This window comes from Rhamphochromis sp. 'chilingali', assembly GCF_963969265.1.
Source record: "Rhamphochromis sp. 'chilingali' genome assembly, chromosome: 8".
Classification (NCBI taxonomy): domain Eukaryota; kingdom Metazoa; phylum Chordata; class Actinopteri; order Cichliformes; family Cichlidae; genus Rhamphochromis; species Rhamphochromis sp. 'chilingali'.
The window spans coordinates 8,569,779-8,592,289 of record NC_137935.1 but is presented as its reverse complement, the minus strand read 5'-3'; the positions used below and the strand labels follow the sequence as shown (position 1 = coordinate 8,592,289).

At 40.5% G+C, this 22,511-nt stretch overlaps 1 protein-coding gene across 1 annotated transcript in view; it reads left to right on the top strand.

Moving 5' to 3' along the window:
• The first annotated feature begins 16,121 nt into the window (after positions 1-16,121).
• The window catches only part of gbe1b (glucan (1,4-alpha-), branching enzyme 1b), a 105,251-nt gene continuing 98,861 nt past the window's right edge, over positions 16,122-22,511 (top strand). Inside the window, exon 1 of the mRNA XM_080889059.1 lies at positions 16,122-16,245. Within this exon, the coding sequence (XP_080745185.1) occupies positions 16,148-16,245 (98 nt within the window). The 5' untranslated portion in view covers positions 16,122-16,147. The remainder of the gene's footprint in view (positions 16,246-22,511) is intronic.

Sequence of the window (22,511 nt, the reverse complement as noted above, 5' to 3'; positions counted from 1 at the left end):
GGAAATGCACCCCGTATCGCTTTGAATACATCTCATTTAGAATGAGGATTACTTCAGGTGATAGAAACTATAATAAATCTAATAGTCTCATGCAATATTGCAGTGAGAAAGAGGGGGGGGAGGCTGGTTACAGCAGCTAAATCTACTGCTGTTCCCCAATCAATTAGATCTGTGAAATCCATTTCTCTTTGCATGTTTGCTCTTGTTTGCAATAATTACAACCTCCACCCCAAACAGGCATGATAAACACCCCCTGATTTAGAAGTGTTTGTTCAGATCGGCGGGACCTGCTGCTTGTCTTGCTGTTTATAAACCGTGGAAATCTACAGGGATTACACAGGCTCATCACCATCTGTGGCATTACTCCAAAACAGGTCTGCACTGAGAAGAGTCCTATCAGGGCATTGAGAGGAGGAGGCAAAGGCAGACTGACATATAATGGGCTGCTCTCACCTCATCTGCAGAACAATGTCATCGCCATTATGGGCTGTTAGCAAAGACTCTCTCTCTCTCACACACACACACATACACACACACACACACACACACACATAAACACACACACACACACACACTAGCAACATTGCCCTCATGTGCCTTTATAAAGAAAAAAATGGTTTTAATATTGTGCGTTCATAGATTCAGTTGTTAAGAAAGAGAAACAAAAGTAACGGTAAATGTTTCAAAACCCTGTCATTTCTGTAATCAAAATGCAATTCGAACAACTGCAACCCAAAAGGGTTTCACATGAAAAACAGGACAACAAAAATTCAATATACTTACAGAATTCCAGCAGTTCTTATCAGATAAAGATCTTCTTGTCGCGATTTAAAAGGGAAGCCTTTTTTTCTGAAACCTGCAAAATAACATGATTGACTTTTGACTGACAGCTGTCACAAAAAATACTCATTATGATTGACAAACGCTGTCAGCACATCTGACAGTGACATCTGGTAGTGACAAATTTGGGTTTTTTTAAACTGACAATAATAGAACATTTTGCAGTAAAGGTGCTCCGTTCAGGTAGAAATCTTGACCATCTACTACTGCTTCTAGATCGTTTTCACAATGAGATTAGTAATGAAGTGGCATACAGTTGCAGTACATGCATGTGTACAGAATTTATTATTTAAACAGCTGGATTGTCTCAGCGACATCTTTACAAAGTCTGCACCTGCAGTCTTGCCTGTTGTGGTAGACCCCAACCTCTGTGGATCTTGCATTCAAAGCTTGTTCCTGTGCTGCCATAATAATAATAATAATGGATTGCATTTATATAGCGCTTTTCAAGACCCTCAAAGCGCTTTGCAGTTCCACTATTCATTCACTCTCACATTCACACACTGGTGGAGGCAAGCTACAGTTGTAGCCACAGCTGCCCTGGGGCAGACTGACAGAAGCGAGGCTGCCATATCGCGCCATCGGCCATCACCAGCAGGCGGTAGGTCAAATCAAATTCAAATTTTATTTGTCACGTACACAGTCATACACAGTACGATATGTAGTGAAATGCTTGGACAACTACTCGTGACCTAAAGAAAACAAAAAAAGGAAAGGCTATGAATAAGATAGGAAATAAATATGCAAAATTAAAAAGGGTAAATTTAACTAGGAAGGAATAAAATATAAATTAAGGTTAAAAATGAAATAACTGTACAACACAAATTAGAATGAAGGGTAAATTTAACTGGGAAGAATAAGATAAAATATATAAATTAAAGTTGAAAATAAAATAACTGTACAACAAAATACACAATACAGAACTATATAAGAATGTATGAAGAAATCTAAATATAAATAAATATATACACAATAACAGCAGCTGTACAAGTATTAACTGGAAATGAAGAATATAGTGACCAGTGTTGTGCAAAAACAATGTCCAGAAAGTCCAGTGTGTGTGTAAGAACCATATGTGTGGGTCAGTACTGTGTGGTGGTGTGATTGAGAGACCGTATCGCCTGCGGGAAGAAGCTCCTCCTCAGTCTCTCTGTGTTGGTCTTCAGGGAGCGGAATCGCTTTCCTGACCTCAACAGAGAGAACAGTCTGTTGTTGGGATGGCTGAGGTCCTTCACGATCTTCCTGGCCTTGGTCCAGCACCGCCTGCTGTAGATTGAGTGCAGGTCAGGGAGCTCGGAGCGGATGGTGCGCTCAGCTGACCGCACAACCCTCTGTAGAGCTCGTCTGTCCTGCATGGTGCTGTTCCCGAACCAGGTTAAGATGTTTCCCGCCAGGATGCTCTCTATGGTGCACGAGTAAAAGTTCCTGAGCACCTTGGAGGGCAGTTGGAAGTCTCTCAAGCGTCTGAGGTGGTAGAGACGCTGTCGGGCCTTTTTCACCACGGTGTTGATGTGACAGGACCATGACAGGTCCTGCGTGATGTGAACTCCGAGGTATTTGAAGCTGTCCACTCTCTCCACTGGGCACTCGTTGATGACGGGGGTCTGGTAGTTCCTCTCCTGCTTAGTGCTGAAGTCCACTATCAGCTCCTTTGTCTTACTGACGTTTAGAAGGAGGTTGTTCCTCTGGCACCAGTTCTCCAGATTCCTAATCTCCTTCAGGTAGGCCGTCTCGTTGTTATCAGAGATCAGGCCCACCACGACGGTGTCGTCAGCAAACTTGATGATGGTGGTGGAGCTGGTAGTGGCCACACAGTCATATGTGTACAAAGAGTACAGCAGGGGGCTCAGAACACACCCCTGGGGGGCTCCAGTGCTGAGAGTGGTGGAGGCTGAGACATGTCCACCCATCCTTACTGCCTGTGGTCTGCCAGTTAGGAAGTTGGAGATCCACTGACACATAGATGAGCTGAGTCCCAGATGCTCCAGCTTGGTGGTGAGTGTGGAGGGAATTATGGTATTAAATGCAGAGCTGTAGTCTATGAAGAGCATTTTAACATAATTCCCCCTTCTAGTGTCCAAGTGAGTGAGTGATGTGTGGAGGAGATGAGAGATGGCATCGTCTGTGGAACGATTTGGACGGTAAGCGAACTGTAGTGGGTCCAGTGTGTCTGGTAGTGAAGAAATGATGAAGTCTCTGACCAGGCGTTCAAAGCACTTCATCACTACTGAGGTGAGGGCTACAGGGCGATAGTCATTGAGAGAAGCAGGGTGGGGTTTCTTCGGGACAGGACCAATGATGGACTCTTTGAAGCATGTGGGGATCACCGACTGAGATAAAGAGATGTTGAATATCTCAGTGAACACAGGAGCTAGCTGGTATGCGCAGTCTCTTAGGATACGACCTGGGATGCCGTCTGGTCCTGCTGCTTTCCTGGTGTTCACTCTCTTGAAGGCTCTCCTTACTTCATGCTCGGAGATGACGAGCACGTTTCCGGTGCTGGCAGTATCTTCCTGTCTGCAGCCGTTAGCGCCGCTAACACTAGCATTGTTGGAGACCTTAGCTGCAGCCTCGAAGCGAGCATAGAAAGTGTTCAGCTCGTCTGCCAGAGTCACGGCCGCGTTCGTCATACCGGTTGTTGGTGCTTTATAGTCCGTTATTGTCCTTAGTCCCCGCCACAGGCTCCTAGAGTCACTCTGTTGGAGTTGTGACTCTAGTTTCCTCCCGTAGCGCTGCTTCGCCTCTTTCACCGCCCTCCGCACGTTATATGACGCAGCTTTGTACGGGTCCATGTCCCCCGTCATGAGTCCCGTGAAGGTGAAGTGTCTTGCCCAAGGACATAATGACCAAGACAGACAGAGCTGGGGATCGACCCAGCAACCTTCTGGTTACAAGATGAGCTTCCAAACCCCCTGAACCACAGTGACCCACCATGATTAGTGCCACTGTGCTGTCTATCAGTCCAGTTTTCTCCAGTCACTGCTAGGATTTCTGAATGTCAGCCACTTCGTTTATCTGCCAGAGGTACATACCGTGCAGGGTGCTGTCCTTCCATGATAGTTCTTCTTGCTCCCCTTCTTTCTTGTGTTGCTGTTGTCTGAGATATTGGGGTCAGTTGAGGAAATCTGCCTAATGTACTCATGGATGTTTGTTGTCTCATGCTGGACAGTGGTTTTGATACTCACTAGTCCTTGGACCCCTTCCTTTCGTTTGCCGTACAGTCTCAGGGTGCTGGATTTGGGGTGAAACCCTCCATACATGATGAGGAGTTTCCTTGTCTTGATGTCAATGGCTTCTATCTCCTCCTTTGGCCAACTTATTGTCCCAATAGAGTATATGATCACTGGTGTTGATTCCCCAGATCTTGTTCTTTCCATTCAGCTGACTCTTCAGGACTTGCCTTGCTCTCTTCAGGTATTTGGTGGCTGTGGGTTTCCTAGCCTTTCCAGGTTTTTGTGGTTCCCTGTAGGGATTCCCAGGTACTTGTAGCTGTCCTCGATGTCTGCAACGTTGCCTTCTGATAGCGCAGTCCCCTCAGTTCTAACTACTTTCCCTCGCTTTGTTGCAATCCAACTACATTTCTCCTGTCCAAATAACATTCAGATGTTGTTGCTGTAGATCCTAATCTTGTGGATCAGCAAATTAACATCTCATTCACTCCTGGCATACGGCTCGATATCATCAATGTTGTGGAGGTGGCTGACGATTGCTCCATTCCCTAATCAGTATCGGTAGCCAGTCTTGTCAGTGATCTCACTGAGGGGTTTCAGGCCAATGCAGAACAGCAGTGGGGGCAGGGGATCTCCTTGGTAGATCCTGCACTTGACGGTGGCTTGTGCAATTAGCTTAAAGTTGGCCTTTAGTGCTGTTCGCCACATCCCTATTGAATTCCCGATGAAGGCACCTATGGCACTGTTGATCTATGTATAATTCTAGGCATTCTGACCCTGCCACTGTGATGGCCCCTGTTCGGGGAGGTTGCTGTTGTCTGCTCTTAGATCCACTAGCCACTGAGCACTGTTTCTATGTGATGCATCCCTTATGCTCTACCAGTATTGCTCCATCTCCAGCCTTGGTGGGGCTGTTCTCATGTTGTTCCCCTGCCACTGAGAGTATACCTTGGATGTTCAGTGGAGTACAGCTGGTTTAGTCTCCTGCGTTCTACCTCTCTTGTATATCTCTTCAAACAACTGGTCAAGACTGTGAGTCTTTGCTTGGCAGTTTTCAATGCCTCATGTATTCAACACTCTTTGTACTTCCTAGGCACCACTTTCTTCATGACAAAACTCTGATAGTTGGCTAAATTCCGTCCAAACTGCATTGATTTTGGTGTCTACTCTCCTTCTTCAATGAGGGTACTTCTCCTTGTGGCTGTTCGTCTTATAGCCAAGCATCTCTGTAATCATTGCTGCCATGTTGTAGATCAGAATCAGATGATTAGTTTTGATGTTTGCAGTAGGGTATCTGTATCTGTAATGCTGCATTCAAATCTTCTAGTAAACCTTCAGAGGGTACTTCACATAGTCCTGGTAATCGGCCACGGAGGGTCCAGGTTTCCAGCTTCGCCATGATCTGATCTCTCAGATCTCTCACATGGCTAATACAACATCAAGCTGTAACTTGGGTTTTCCTGTGTGCATTTCACACAGTTTTCTTGTGGATTTCTTTCCCTGTTGTCTTCCAAGTCCAAAGACATGCTGGGAGTCCATTTGACTGGCAACCTGTCAAGGGTGTTTATTGCACAGTGCATGCTGGGATATGATCTCCTTAGAAACCTTCACAGGATCTGTATGTTTGAATGGAAAAGATTTATTGTGCAATCCGAAGTTTAATATCTCTTCACAGCTGCATTGTAACTGCTCTCCTAAAATTGCATGTCATTGTCAGAGTTTATTCACAAAAAACAACCTTAAAGAATTCCTACAAATGAGCTTTTGATTGTTTTATTTTACGTTGTTGTACTCGAATGTTGGAATATCAGTTTAAAATCAGGCTGATTATTTTTTTTAATGCTCATCCCTTTGCTTTGTTCATAGTTAATATTAATTAGAAACTCTTAATTTCCTGTAAAAAGGCTAATATGTTTGGAGATATATGATAACTATCATTATGACATGTTGTGACCTTTGTTCTAAATACTAAATAGAACATACTTGTAAATCTGAATACTTTATTTTCATTTTTGCTGCACCTCTGTGAATATATCCTTACCACAGCATTAATATTGAGGGACAATAAACCCACAGTGAAGCTGCATCCTTGATTCTGTTACATTCTATACCACATGCTCCACGCTTCTCTTATTTTGAAGGCACTGTTAAATTAAACTCCTGTGACATCATCAACCAATTGAAGTTTTTCAAATGGTCTGCCTTGCAAGCTTTCACTAGTTCAGAGGCCAAAGAGGAAATGACAACTAATTCACCATCTGCAAACCTGAACTTGAGACTTGTGGAGATAATCATATATCACTCTTTGTAATGGGTCTCTTTCAAAGCAGCCAAGCAAATTTGAATGGTAGCATGAGGCCACAGAAGGTGGTCTTTAAAGTGGGAGAGCAAGAGTTGGATACTGAATGGATGGTTATTAAACTGCCTTTTATCACATAACGAAAGCCTTGTCATATTTTCTGAGTCCCGTTGAGAAAAACAAACCTCATAGTTAACCACTGTGCCAGTAATGGCACTAAGGGCTCACTAATTTTTCAATCAAATCCTGAAAATATGAGATTCTAACTATTTAGAGGTAGATTATTTTTTTCAGGTATTCCAATCAACTTTTAAATCTATCCTTGCATTCAAAGTGAGTATAAGGCTGACTCTTTGGATTTATTTTTGAGGCCTAAAACCAAAACTTTCCAGCAGCTCTCTCACAGATCAGAGTTTAAAATATTTTAAGGTACTACATCAGTAAATTTCTTTGCCCCTTCATTTTTTTAAAGACACATTTTAAATAAGTTGCTCTTTTAGAGAAATAGATCAACATGTTCTTAAAGCGCTAGTAAAATTTTAAATGTCCATGCAGCACCAAGAATTGCCTTCTTAAAGTAACAAATGACCTTCTTTTAAAAGTGTATGCTGGGGAATGTTCGATTTTAATCCTTTAAACCTCAGTGAGGCTTTTTATACTGTAGATCATGCAATTTTAATTGACTGCCTCAAGCACTGGGTGGGTATCAGAGATATAGCACTGTGCTTGCTGAGTTACTACATTTCCTATAGAACCTTTTCTGTCGCTGCAAGCAATTTATCGTCCTCTCACCAATCATAAATTGTGGGGTCCCACAGGGTTCAATTTCAAGTCCTGTCTCCTTCCTTATATATGTTTGTTCTCAGACATTTGTAAACATAATGTTGTATTTAGCTGGTGTGACTGAGGGATTCTTAATTGTAGCTCCCTTTATATATACCTCTAGTGACTGTAAAATTATGGACAAGTCAACTAAATCTAAAGCCTGATTTACAGCACAGTGAGGTTAGACGTGTGAAATGAAATGACAGAAATGGATGAACAAAGTTTTATAAAAACTTTGGGTAAACAGGTAAATTAAAAGGCTGATGGATGTGTGTGTGTGTGTGTGAGGGGTGGGGTAATTATGGTCTGCAAAGATAAGCAGTTTTAAACTCTGCAGAATAATCTTTGTTATCCATGCTTTTCAGTGGGGTACTCAGTAATGTCAAATGATTACAGAATCTTTTCTACCAAATACCAATTCAGCCCAAACAAGATATTTTTGAAAAATAATTTCAAAACATGACAAGCAGTGTTATGTTAATAATTAATAATCCTTCACAACCATCACAACTAAATATTGCTTGTTCTATCTGGAGGTCTGTGTTTTAATCGACAATATAAATAGTGTGTGGATTTTTGCTCCCGCAATGATTTCTCCTGTTGTTATAAGTTGATATTCAGAGCATATTGTGTGATGTTTTGTTAACCCATATTTTAAAACTCTAACAGGTCTGATGATTTGTATGCTCTGGCTGCACCCCAACAATGAATTTTGCACAGCATAGACTGGGAGAGAGACATGTAACTACTATATCAAGACCACCATGCAGCTATGCCAGGTCTCCTAATATTTGCATCGAATTAATAAATAGTATACAGACAGTATTTCCTCCTTTTTACAGCATGTAGGTTTGACTGGAAACAGATGGCAGTCAGTATGGCTCAGCTCAACTTCGACATAAAGTAACTTTGAACAGGAACTCGGCAGTTTACATAATGTGATGCAAAGTCATCACATTTTTAACACCCTCGCTGCAGAATGTCCCGGGTTCAAATCTAGTCCGGGACCTTTCTGTGTGGAGTTTACATGTTCTTCTCGTGTCTCTCTAGATGCTTCGGCTTCCTCCAGCAGTCTCGAGACATGCAGTGAGTGGGATTCCAAATGGCCCATAGGTGTCTCTCTTTGTCAGACTGTATACACTAGATATACTGTATTACTGATACTCTGACGCAAATACAAAATATGATGCAACGGTGAGTCCCGTTGATGCCAATGTAAATTATGTGGAAAAATGCTAAAATGAATAAATATAATAAAAAGTAAAATGAACAGATATTCTGTGTTTATAGCTGACCTACATTAACAGAACAGATTCCTCCCACAGTCTAAAGATAGTGTCTCTGTATTAAGTCTGTGATGAACTGGGGATCTCTTTGAAATGAACTGCATCCTATGCTGTCATCGGCATGTTCAGTTAAATCGTGGGCTCTTCAACTTTAGAGATTTATGTGTTTAAAGCATAGGGAGTACATACATCAGTTAATGTAAGATATGCTTTGTGCATTTTCAGTTACTTATTTTAATGCCAGTGTTGTTTGATCGCTGTTTAAGGCTTAAAGATGTGTGAAAGGAACCTGAAAGCCTCACGTGAAAATGTTTACTTCATTATCACGTTGCAGTTCAAACAACATTTCTAGACAATATTCAAATAAGAAAATCAGAGGACCACACCAAAGTTTCTTTCTTTAGTTCATGTCTTCTTTGAAACAAAAGAAGAAACGCAACAACATAACTTTGAATATCTATTCGTTTTGTTGCAGTGTTTTTGGTACGTCTTCCTGAATAGCAGCATCACGCAGGAATATAAATGATCTTCTATTATGTCTGCTCAGATTAGGTGTGAATCTACTTTTGTTTCTTGTCCTTACTGAGAATTGTTGTTTTTGTTTCACTGCTTCATCTTGAAGGGCCGTGGAAACATAAATACACACTGCAAACTAGATATAAATACAACACAGTCATTCATTGTTTGAAGCCTCATTCATCTTGGCAATGAAATGGAAATTGGACACTTATGATTTAATACAGTGCTGTTTCAAGGTTTAGTCTCAGAGTCAAAATATGGGTTATGTTGATTTTCGAATCTAATCTAGAATATTTCTTTATGCTTTTCAGCATTTCAGTAGATGGACTGACTCCTTGAATTCAACCCTTTTTGATTTGCAACATAATCACACAGCATATTGCCATTCGAAAATATCTGAAACACAGCAGGTTTTAGACATGGTGGGATTATAATTGTCAAGGCTTGGAAGGAAGACGGGAAATGGTATTCTCAAACTGTGAATGTAAGCCAATAATCACACAGCACATACTGAATTAGTCATCGGGATATGTGTTTTCTTTAATACCGAAAGGCCAGTGTAATTATTTTTCTCTAACCTTACTTGACAATTGTCTCATTGTTTCTGTTAAAGAAGTCTTGACTTCCCCTTGCTGACGCCCAGCTGAAATTCGGCCTTTTCGCCCTCTTCCTTTGACAGTGTCCCCTGAGCCCTTTCTGCTTGATTTAAGCCATTTGGCCTGTTATATTGTGGGGTCAGGTGTTAACAATTCACTTCTGCTGCAGGGGCTGACTAGTCTGAAATTCATAAATGAGTTTTGCCAAAAACCCTGAGTGTGCCGATATAGGTTCTGCTTGCCTCCTCGTGTCCTCAACCTACATCAGCAACCGTGACCACATCGCACCACATATTTGAAATCTTCTATCATCTGGATAGCTTTCAACCCCGCGAAATGTTTTATGTAGCTCAGAGTTTCCGAAACTGTCATTAGCACATGCTTTGTGTTCAGCCTCACATACCAATATCGGTGCTTCCATCTGCTCTATTGACTCTCATTAAAGATCTCTATCCTCGTGTCAGTCTCTGGTCCTTTCTGAGATCCCTTCATCCTTGAAATTGAAGGCTGGAGTGAATCTTATCACCTCTCATTAGCTTCATCCCCATTTCTCTGGTTCCCTTTATTGCTCAGTGCTAACCTTCTCACTTGGTGGCATTCATGGCGCAGCGTCATCCGTCTTTCAAAGGAATTATATAGGTTGCAGTATTTCTGATCCCTGACATCTAATTTGATTTTCAATAGAAGGGGGTTGTCTGTCTCATGTCTAAATCATATTTCTGTATCCTGTTTTACTTCTTTCATTGTTCTTTTCCTCTTTGTGTTTCTGAAATCAGTTGCAATAAGTGCATGAGCACTTTAATTTGTATTGCTCTGATTTCCCAGGATTGTTGCCAAAGAAACTGTACTGTTAATTGCATGTTTATGGACAATAAATCACAAAACACTTTGAACACAATTGTCTGATGAGGAATTAGGTAATAGTCAATTCCACAGACTCTGAAGTTGGTACCAATTTGAGACTCTATGCTAAATGTATACTAATTATAATGTGGGATGGATGCATTTCCAGAATCACTAACTTATCTTTTTATTACTTTTAAGTAATGTAGTTTGCATCGATGCGAATAAAATAGATCTTTTAATCTTCTTCACAAACACAAGTGCCGACTGTGCTCTTGTCTCACAGCTAAAATTTGAAGATGATTTTTTATTTGAAAATATGCTCCCTGAAAAGGTTTTTTCTCACATCGATTGTTGGGATGCAGTGCACACACAAACACAGATATCTTATTCACTATTCAAAATACATGATCTTAATCTTAACCGGGTCTTGCACAGACAGTTTCAGAGCTACAATCCTTGGAGAATGTGTTTAATTTCGAAATATGGATTTTAATGAGAGACTTCCAAAGAAAATGAGAGGCATCCAAAATTCATTTATATTCATGTTGAAATGCTCTGTCCGTTTCGCTTTGCCACTTGGCTATGACAATTGAAAACTGGGATTTCCATGTGAGTAGCTAACCCTAACCCTTTAGAAATCTCGATTTTCTTTGTCTTGTTTTTCTGTGCTCATGAGCTTTGTCGGTACTGTTTATTTTCATGACCATTACAATCATTGGATGTGATTTAGTATTTCCATATGAGGTGGTCATGTCTGTTACATGAGCTGCAAATGAAATAAGACATTTCACCTGTAAATCTATATGTATATGTTTTGAACAAAGGAACTTTTGATCAAAATTTAATATTTTGCAATATTTTATAAAAAAAAATCTTTACAAGGGTGAATTGTCATATACAAAAAAGGACTGAAGACCTCTGAATAGGTTTTTCTGTTTCTGTGAGATGCACTTAAAATAATTTACATATTTTTTCCTCGAGTCAGTGGTTTCTTCGCCTGGATGTTCTCCTTATACATTTTGTTTGTTTATAAAACGTTTCAGATTCTCTACTTTTTTCTATTGTTTCTCAAAGCCATGCTTTTAGAAATAAAGTCTTAGCATTCTGTGTCATCCCTGCTCAATTCTCTATCTTCTAACAGCTATAATTTTTGCCCTGGATGTGTCTTATATTGGTTGAACACCCTGCAAAGTAATTCTCTCAGCTTGGAGGCACTATAATGCTTTGATGAATAATTATAGGTTTTGAAAGACTAATTGTGTTTTTTCATTGCAAATGATATCAGTGTAGCATGCTTGCGTAGTCACGTCAATTTAGTTGAATGAGAAGGTTGTTTGTGTCAGCTTCTATTAAGTCACACAGAGCTGGCATTTCAGTTGTGTTCTGAATCTCTGATGTGATGTCTTTCTGGTTCAATATGATTCTGCAGAGGAACATATAGCTCAGGAAGAAATGCTCAAAACCCAAGAATATTTAGGGTTTTGTCTTCAGATGTCAGTTGAATTCTTCATAATGAATAAATTAAAACTACCCAGAGTTGTTACAAGTGTCTTGGGAAAGTTAAATAATATTTTCTTGGGGTGAAATTTGGGCCAGAAGAGAGGCAGGATGGAAGGTAGGGTTTTCTCAGAAATCTGCAGTGCTATTTGTGATGCATAAACTCATCAGATGAGCTCATCAACTCATCAGATTAATTTTGACTGATCAAAGGGGAATAGAGGATCCATAAAGCTCCCTTTAACCAAGCATCCTCAGGTTGTAGACAGAGTAAAAACATGCTTATAAGGCCTTAACTTTAATAGCAAGAATGGGATGTTTTGTGTTTCTGATTTCTTACATTTGTTTGTATATTGGTCACAGCTACATGTTTAAGATCATCAAACACATTTTAATATTAGACCAGATAAAGATTTTTTGTATTAAGTTAAAAAAAAAAAAAAAGCTCACCAAACCTACTTGTAGTAGTAAGTAATTGTTAAATCAGGAATTATTGTGATTAACCACATTTTTGGAAAGTTAAGTTCAATTTCACAAACAAAGAAATCATGTAACTAGAACCTGCCTGACAAAGTAAAGCGGGCTAAAAGATCTCAAAAAGTAACACTTCACTATCTAAAAAACTCAAGAATACCTAAGAAAAAAAGTAAATGGCATCTATTTGTTTGGAAAGAGTTATAAAGCCATTTCTAAGTCTTTGGGACATGCTGAGTCCTTATCCACAAAAGGAGAAAACATGGAACAGTGGTGAACCTGCCATGGCGTGGCCAGGCTACCAAAATTACTCCAAGAGAGCACTGAAGATAGTCCAGGAGGTCACAAAAGGCCCAGAACAGCATTTAAAGAAGGCCTCACTTGCCTCGTTTAAGGTACTTGATTCAACAATAAGAAAGAGGCTGGACAAAAATGGCATCCTCAGAAAAGTGTCAAAGTAAAAACCACTGATGACCAAAAAAACATAAAGGTTTGTCTCACATTTGCAAAAATCATCCTGATGAGTCCCAAGATGAAGAGGGCTGAGGCTGCTTTCTTGCTTTAGGACCCAGAAAACTTGCCATAATTATTTGAACCATGAATTCTGCTTTCTACTAGGAAAGCTGAAGGAGAATATTTGGCCATTAGTTTGTGCCCTGGAGCTCAAGCACATTTTGGTTATGCAGCAGGGACAATTATCTGAATCACACCTGAATGGCTAAAAAACCAAAAACAAAATGAAGATTTTGGAGCAGTGTAGTAGTCTGGACTTAAAGGGGTCGCTGTACCTGAGTAGGCAGAGCAAGTCATTTACTAATCAGAAGGGTGACGGTTAGGTCCCATGGTACTCCAGTCTGCGTGCCAAAGTATCCTTGGGCAAGATACTGAACCCCAATCTGCTCTCTGATGAATGTTAGAAAACACTTAGAAAAACAGTGCTTGTATGAATGAGTGAATGAGGCATGTAGTAAAGCAGTGAGTGCTCAAGTACTGTAGAAAAGCACCATATTAGACCATTTACCATTTACCAGTCCTATTGGCATGGCATGGCCTTGTTCAGATACCCTCCAATATGGCTGAAGTAAAACAGTTTTGCAAAGCAGAGTGGAGCAAAATTCTTTCACAGCAATGTGAAAGATTCATTGCCAATCAAAAGCTTGATTGCAGTTCTTGTTGCCAAGCGTAGCACAACCAGTTATTAGCCAATTGCTTTGTCACGAAGAGTGAGGTAGGTTTGGATACCTTTTCCCCCTTTATAAATGAAATCCTCGTTCAAAAACAGTATTTTGTATTACTATGGTTATCTGTGTCTAATATTAAAAGTTATTTAATAATCTTAAACATTTAAGTGTGACAAATATGCAAAAAATAAAAAAAATCAGGAACTTTTCACAGTACCATGGAATACAATCTGCTGTTGCAAGTTAGATCCAAATTTGTGCTTATGCCCATTTAGATCAGTTAGTATTTCTATCTTAGTGCTATTTTCTGTTGTTTTTGTTAGATCTCCATTAATCTTGATGTTATCGAACAAAATATTCCAATCTCAGATGGCTTACATTAGTTTCTTGTCACGGTCAAAAAAACATAGACAAACAATGTTGTGAACTTTGCAGAATAAATGATTATGTTTGTGAAATCTGCAGGCAAAACAAATGTCATTTTTGGTATTGTGGGAAATGAAAAAATAATAACCCATTACAGCTAAAAACAATGTTTGACTTAAGACAACAAACTATTTTTGTAATATGAAGTATTATGATGTTGTGCACATATACTGGTTGCAACTACTTGCTCCAGGTTGCCAAGTTAAGATCTGTCAGCTAAATGATATTTTTTTTGTCTGTTTTTTTATCACTGAGTCAAGTGTCTTTCCATAGATACCTATAAACATGTGTTATTTAGCTATGAATCAAAGAGACAACATTTATTGGCATAACCTTCTGGGGTGGACGGCAACACACTTGTTCCATCTATTACCAACAGATGGCTCTTTAGAATGACACTCGCTTTATGACCTTTAGCTGGGACAGTTTTATTTTGTGACAAGGACAACGCTTTCAAGACCTGTGCCATTTCTTCAGTCGGCGTGCATATTTATCAGCCTTTTCCAACAGGGATTTAATCTAAATTATTGCAAGGTTATCCTTCTTGAGTTCAACTTAGTTCTGCCACTTCAGTGAAGTAGCTTGGGCTAAAACTTATTGAGGCCACAATTAGATCAAAACAGTGTGAGCTCTGCATTTTAGAAAGATAGCTTCAAAACAGGAGTAAGTGCAGGTGAAGTAGATACTGAATCTGTAGAAAAGCATACATTCACTGCATTACAATGGAGTTCAGCAACACCTAACATTCTCCTCAACCACCACCTCACATACACTAATGCTTATGTGCTTTTACCATGGGATCTCTTTAAATGAAATGCAGAAGCGCATACTGAAGATTGGCAGGTCACTTATATATATATGCAAAGCTGCACTTTTACTATGAAGTTATGTACAGAAAAAAGTTTTCACACAGCAATGCATTTTCATCTGCGTTTTTATAAGCACGGCTCACTGCACAGCATTTTAATTTACAAAGCATCCAAAAATTGAGGGAAATCCTGTTTAATTGTGAAATAATACTGCATTTCACTGATACATGTCACTAAGAAATTATTTTCATAATGAAAGAAAAAAACATATCACAAAAAACTAAAAATGGCCTAAAACTCCAGTAGTGGCCCCGAGAGAGCTGTTCATTGCACCCCACATTAAAGACTTGGACATAACAAAGAACAAGTGGATTTTATTGTCAGACATTACCAGTAGACGGACTTAAAATATCCTTTGTGAACTGCAAGATTAAGTCAAGGGAGTGTTCAAATCAAAAGAGTTTGTTTCTTTCGAGACATAAAAAGGCAGTGAGCATAATTGGGATACATCTGTGAAATTTATGTTTTCCTGTTTTAAGTGAAAGACTCACTAAGTGTCCAAAATGAGACAGGACTGTACACTGTGGGAAATTAATGTGGCTAGCAAATTAAACAAACACACAGACAAAAACAATTTATTTTTCATGAAAAATTGCAGCCTGGTGGCTGCTCTACAAAAACATATTTATCATATTAGCCAGTAATTCTCGAGACAGACTTGGACGATAATGAGAGTGAAGGAAAATGTGACATTTGCCTGCAACAGCTTGTAGACAGGAGTTACTGGGAGCTGACTGCTAAACCTGTTTCAAATACACAGTTGTTGGCCAATTCCTGTTAGTTATAGATGCCAGTGGCAGCCTCTGGAAAGATCATTTATGACAATAAATGTCCACATTTAGTGAGGATAAAAGTACAGCCAGTGGGCTACATGTCAGGATACTATCAGCCAAGTAACAGTAATTCTAGGCTAACAGTGAATCCAACAATTGACTACCACATGTTTCAACATCTGTGTTAAATCCGATTTCTGTGCAGATGAAATTTCTTTTGAGCCACAAACTCAGGCAAACCCACAGCCTACAAAGCTGCTCATGTGTATACAACATCCTCATTTTCTTCTGACGCGCCAGATGCTTCCTGTGCTGTTACCTTAAAGTTACACTACAGCACTGCACAGTTTAGCTGTCTCCTCTCTGACCTGCTGGAACACAGCACGTTGTGATGGGACGGGCTTGGCATGCGGCACCCTGATTCGCTGTTGTCTCCGGATACTAAAGCCTCGCGCACAGTGCATGCCTGCTCTCTGTTCTTTAGCTGTCAGTCCGTCCGGTCGGCTAGCAGCAGTCGGTGCTCGATTGGCTTGGTCTGGAGAAACCATGGCAGACCTGGGAGATAATGTTACAATTCCTGAGTTCAGCTGCCTTCTCCAAATGGATCCCTACCTCAAACCGTACGAAAAGGACTTCAGGAGGAGGTAAAGCACGGCTCAAACGGCGGTTTTGTAAACAGCTTGTCGCCAAAACCAGTCCCCAGGCAAGCGAGCAAGACCCACGCTCGCAGTGGCATTCGTGTCTTGAATTAAAAACATACACACACTAGAAAAAAACCGTTGTTTACAACACAACCTCGTCTTCAGGTTTGACACTTCAAGCGAATAGAGGTCGTATAGAGCTACGTTTCCCACCCGTGCGCAGTAGCTTTACACCCCCGCCCCCCTTTTCTCCTCCCAGTCAGCCGAATAAAACGCGTTCATAGGAGATAAGAGGTGTTCGGCTTATGCAAAAATAATAAACCGCTACCAGAAACTCTTCGTTTTACATGACAAGTTGCTGATAAAGGGCAAGTCGTCTCCTAACTTCCTGTGCGTGATACTTCGAGAGCAGGCACGTATTTCTCAGTCAGCTGACATCCACGTTGCTTCCTGAGGTGATGCTGTCAGATGCGTGCTTGTTGTTTAGTGGGTCCAGCATCTTCAGGGCATCTTTTTCTTTCTGTTGGCCTTGCTCTTCATAACAGTGGGTTTTTTTTTTCTTTCTCCGTTTTAGTATCCCGCCTTTAGTAGCTCTGCAACGTAGGAGGCTTGTGGCTAGAAAAGATGCTGCTGCAGCTAGTGGTTTGTTTATCAAGGTTAAAGGTTCTACAATACGAGTTACCCTTCATGCAAAGTGGACTAGGTTATGCTATGTTGCATGATGTTCTTCTCCAGCTTAGACTTGAACTCCGGACATATATAAGTATGAATGCACGACTTCAGAACTCGCCTTTGTGTGTGTGTGCGTGGTATTTGTAAATGTATAAAGTGTGAGTGGGTTAATGAATTCAGTAGCAGTTTAGATCATGTTACTTGAAATGCACAAAGAAGAAGACTCCTAGAGTTTTATGACCAGGCCACACTGAGTCATATGCTTATGATTTAAAAAAAAAAAAAAAAAAAAAAAAAATCAGTGGAAAGTTTTGACAAATCCTAAAACAGATTAATTTGTTCAACTTTAATTAGCTCAAGTTAAAGTTCAGCTAATTAATGTCATTTTTCTTTTCTAATTAGAGACTGCTAGTTTTGTTTATTCTGTCACTTTTATCACCCAAGGGAAAGGGAACACAGTGAAAATTACAGGGATTTATAGAACGACTGTTTGCTTATTGTGACAATTAAAACAAACCTCAGTTAAAAAGAATAGAAGCTTGCATTTCTGGAGCACTTTACACGAGATGGTAAAAGATAAGATAAGATAAGATAAGATAGAACTTTATTAATCCCTCGGGTGGGTTCCTCTGGGAAATTCGATTTCCAAAAAAGCACAGCACCGACAGAAGTTACAGAGTTATACACACACACATATATATAAATACAGAGACAATATAAATAAAATATACGAAGGGGATAAATAGAATAAATAGGAATAAAAATAAAAATACAAGTGAATTGCACATTTCAAGTATTGAGTCTATTGCACCGTTGACTATTTACAAAAGTATTGCACAAAAGGTATTGCACAGTGAGGTGAAGAGGCACTACAGCTTAGTTGTTCCCTCCTTTGTCCTCCTGTTTCCCCTCCCTCTCCCCTCCAGAGAGGAGTTAAACAGTCTGATGGCGTGTGGGGGAAAGGGGGAAACAAAACCTTGTCCTTCATTGGTACATGCACTGACCTCATGTACATGAACCTCCAACAGTAAATAGACACTGTAAGTCAATAAATTGTGCAATCTTTCTGCTTGCTACTTAAATGTCCTTCTTATTTTTCAAGTGTTTTTAACCTGATAATCCGACTAGATTTCAAAGAAGGGATGGATTTTGTTAAAACAAAGCCCTGCAGAATGAGAGAATATTACACAATGATGATCATAGCATGAACTGTTTTATAGGTGTGACGGCATCAGGCTCATTTCAGTCATTTAAAAACGGTGGGTGGGGGGGAGTCATGCTTATGTTCTTTTTTTAACTTGCTGCCAAATGGTGATGATGATCTACAGCTCAGATTGCTATCATTTCTGCTCACCGCAGGGTCAGAGCCTGAAACTAAGCTTTAAAACTCTGCTTAGGGGCTATATAGTTTTATCAATTTTCATTACCATGTCAAATCTGGTTTCTAATGTGGCAGGTAAGGGACCGCCTGCTTTGTATTTCAAGCATGTAAGCAGGGCTCTAGCCTTGCAGAGAGATGAGCGTGTCAGCTCCATCTCAGACACAGCTTGGGATTTTTAGGCTTCACCGAGCCCTAGACGTGTCTCAAACACCTGTCCCGCTGATGAAAGTTGCACAGAAATTATTTTACATATAGGATCGCTGCTGTGTGAAGGTTAATTCTTGATAAGCCCCTGGTGTTCTAAGGCCCAGAGTCCAAACACCGTATCATGAACGCAGGCACAGAAATCAGGAGCTTTCTCAGGCTGTGGTGTCACGCTGTGTCCCAGTACTAAGAATTTAGCTGGCTTATCAGAAAGAGACCTATGACCACAGAGGCTGATGCTTTAGATTTCACTGTGATGTCATTGCTCAAGGCTGCTCAGGCTGTGGTTTGTTGAACTGTGGTTCAAGACAGATACTGTGCACAGTTGAAATGACTCCAGTAGATTTTGCAGGTCTGCCATTCTAATTAGTTATTCTGTGGTTGCAGGCAGCTCTCATTTTATCAGGATGCTAGTTTCAGATTGATTGTGAAAACAGCCGTTGATATTGCACGCAGGTTACAACCCCAGTGAGCAGTGCCGTGTTGATATCGTTCATTATTTACTCTTCCTGTTGCGCAAGTCTGTAGGAAGTGCTGCTAGGATTTTGCAGCTCTGGGCCCTATGCATCTCTTAAATTGGATCAAATGAAAGTAGGGAGTATTGGGAATGCTCCTTAGTACTGCACAGATTTGCGTATGTCATCAGAACTCTTCTCAAAGTAAAAGGAATAATTCTCAGTTTTCTGCTTGTGATGGTGATGTAATATATTTACAGAAAAGCTAATTATTGACTTTGAAGGGATGACTATGAATGCAGATGCTCTGACTGGGGGAAATGTAAAGGAGGAGTTAAAGCTGGAAAAGGGGATAACATGCACACTTGGTTGGTTAATAAGAATTATTAGAAGAAAGGCTAGAGAAGATTTGGAACACTGCCTGTTGTTTTAAATTAAATTGATGTTTTATGTACCTTCTTTGAAAGTGGCTTCGGAAGCATTTATTGTCTTTGCCTGAGGGTCGACAAAGATGTGAGTTAAACAGAGGAATTTTGCTTTCATCAATCAACTTCTGAGCAAATGTTCAGGTCTCTCTTTAGCCCCATTAATGCTTCACTAGAAGAACGTTAATGACATTAGTTGAAAGTCACCTTGCTCCTGGCCTGTATGGAAGCCCCTTTTTTATGTGAGCGAAGATAAAAAGCAGAAAAGCTTATTCTTGTCTTTCTCCAGGCTATTGCAGACTTTCTTGACACTTCTGTGCTTCAGCTGTCACCATCAGTCATACACAACACAACAGACCTTAACACTCACTCTAAATTTAGATGTCCAATTGTATAACAGTGAGTGTGTGAAAAGGGTGCAGAGTTCAGCTCATCTGTGGAGAGAATTTCAAGACGTGCTTTGTAATCAGACGGAAAATATTAAACTGGGACTTTGATTTGGTTAAGATATCAAAATAACACCACTTTTATAGTCCCCGAATCCATGGCTTAAAGGAACACGACACATGAGATGCCACAAAGTTGCTGCAGAGAATTTTTAATCAGACAAAAAATATTTACTTGCAAAAATCAAACGCAAATAAAGAAGATGGAAGCACCAGCTCGGGGGGGGGGGGGGGATAAAAGGGAAGACCTTGAACCAGCAATGCATTGGACTGTTAGGGTTAGACTTTACCCCTAAATTAATAACAAAAAGCAAAACTAATGAAATCTAGACTGAAAGCAAGACTGTCCATAATTCCCATCTGAACTAATAATTAATAAACAAAATTAATAAAAGGCAGCTTAAGCAAAATCCATTGCTAGCGCAGGAGAGGTGTCTTCCCACTTCTTAAATGTGCCAGTTAATTGAGGCGTGTGGAACTTCTTCAGCCTTAAGTGTTGAATTACAGGGTTGCATTAACCATTATTCAACACCACTAAGACTCTTGTCTTTTCTTCTGTCTTCAGCATTAGAGGACTGTAAAAACAACATCCAACGCATTATTACCAACCTACTTTTCAGTGGTGTATCACCTCATCAGTGCGATCTTGCAACAGGACTGCACCAGAATGCCAGTGAAAATAATGGCACAGCACACATGGGTGTGCAACTCAGGAGGGCTTTAATGCTCTCAAACAGAGGAATAAGTGAGTGGAGTGAGTGGAGCAGCAACAGAAGTTCTTAAAGAAACTTCAGTTAGAGCTACCATCCTCCAAAAAGGACTAAATCTTACTCTTGGAGGAGGCCACTAGAAACATCTTGATTGCCTTTTGTGTTTATTTTTCTAAGATGTACCACTGTTGCTTGACTCAACCAGCCGTCAGCCCTCAGCCACCCAGCGTGCTTATTCTACAACATTAGGTACATAACAGTATCATTTTAGGTACGCTTTGCATTCATGCCAAAAATGTGTTGCTCATTCTTTGAAATGTGGCAGGTGTTTGGAACACATGAAAGGGCATGACTGTATACTGCATGAAAGCATTTTGTTTCACAAATGTAGATATACCTCACTTTGGGAGTCACTTGCGCATGGAATAGACTTTCAGGATGTCTGGCCTGGTCACAAAAGCTGCAAAGCCAATTCAACACTGTCTGCATGTTCTTCCATTTTAAGGACGAGGGTAACAGTTTAACTTTTGTGACACAACTGGCCACCTATACAGAAACAGCCACACCCACTCAGAGTTATCAGCCAGGAGACGAGATGAATGCTGTGACATTCATGCAGGAGGAGTGTGTCCGGCATGAATGTCATGTTGCAGATATGAGTTTGGGTTGTCACATCAGAAAATAAAGAACTGAACTGATACATGATTAGTCCTTCTTAGAATTAGAATTCAACTTTATTGTCATTGCACATGCACAGGTACAGGGCAACAAAATGCAGTTTGCATCCATCCAGAAGTGCTTTAGTGATATAGATATATTACAATATATATTAGCAATAGTATAGATATGTAAGTATATTACAGAAATGGGTCTATTATGGTATGTTATAATGTACACGGTATGAAGTATGTTGTGAATATTCTATAACTATAAGTATGTACAGGCTGTAGTGAGTACAAGCTATGAACAGGATATAAATATGAAAAACTACAGAATATGAAATAAATAACTACAGAATCTGAAATATACAGCTATACAGAAATGGGAACTATGCAAGTTGTAAACGGTTGTAGGATTAAAAATTATTGAATGTACAGAATGATTATTTACACAGAGCTATACAGTAGTGCAGTTAAGATAAGTGAGGGTGTAGATAGTTTCTACAGAGGCTATATAAAGTGCTAGTGGTTGTGAGTGGTGGTTCAGTCCATGTTATTATTGTGTGTTTGAGGGTACAGTTGTCCATTGTGGGTGTGTGTATGTTCAGTCCGTGTGTTAACGTGGGTCAGATGTCAGGAGGCAGAGTTCAGGAGTCTGACAGCTGTGGGGAAGAAGCTGTTCCGGTACCTGGTGGTCTTAGTCCGGAGGCTCCTGTAGCGCCTCCAAGAGGGCAGGAGGGTGAAGAGTCCATGTGATGGGTGACTGGGGTCTTTGATGATTTTCCCAGCCCTTTTCAGACACCGCTTCCTGTAGATGTCTTTTATGGCAGGAAGTGGTGCTCCAGCGATGCGCTGGGCAGTTTTCACGACCCTCTGCAACGCCTTCCGGTCCGAGGCAGAGCAGTTCCCATACCAGACTGTTATACAGTTGGTCAGGATGCTCTCGATGGTGCAACGATAGAAGTTCACCAGGATGTCTGAGGACAGGTGGTTCTTCCTCAGAGTCCTCAAGAAGAAGAGGCGCTGGTGAGCCTTCTTGACCAGCTTGGCGCAGTTGGTCGTCCAGGTGAGATCCTCGGAGATGTGGACTCCCAGGAACTTGAAGCTGCTCACACGCTCCACAGCCGTCCCCTTAATGTGGATGGGTGGATGTGGGTCAGCATTCCTCCTGTAGTCCACGATGAGCTCCTTGGTCTTCTCGGTGTTAAGCAGCAGGTTGTTTCTGTCGCACCACTCAGCCAGACGATCCACCTCCTCCCTGTAGGCGGCCTCATGCATGCATCTTCACCAACCCTCTTTAAAGGATTGACCCGTATT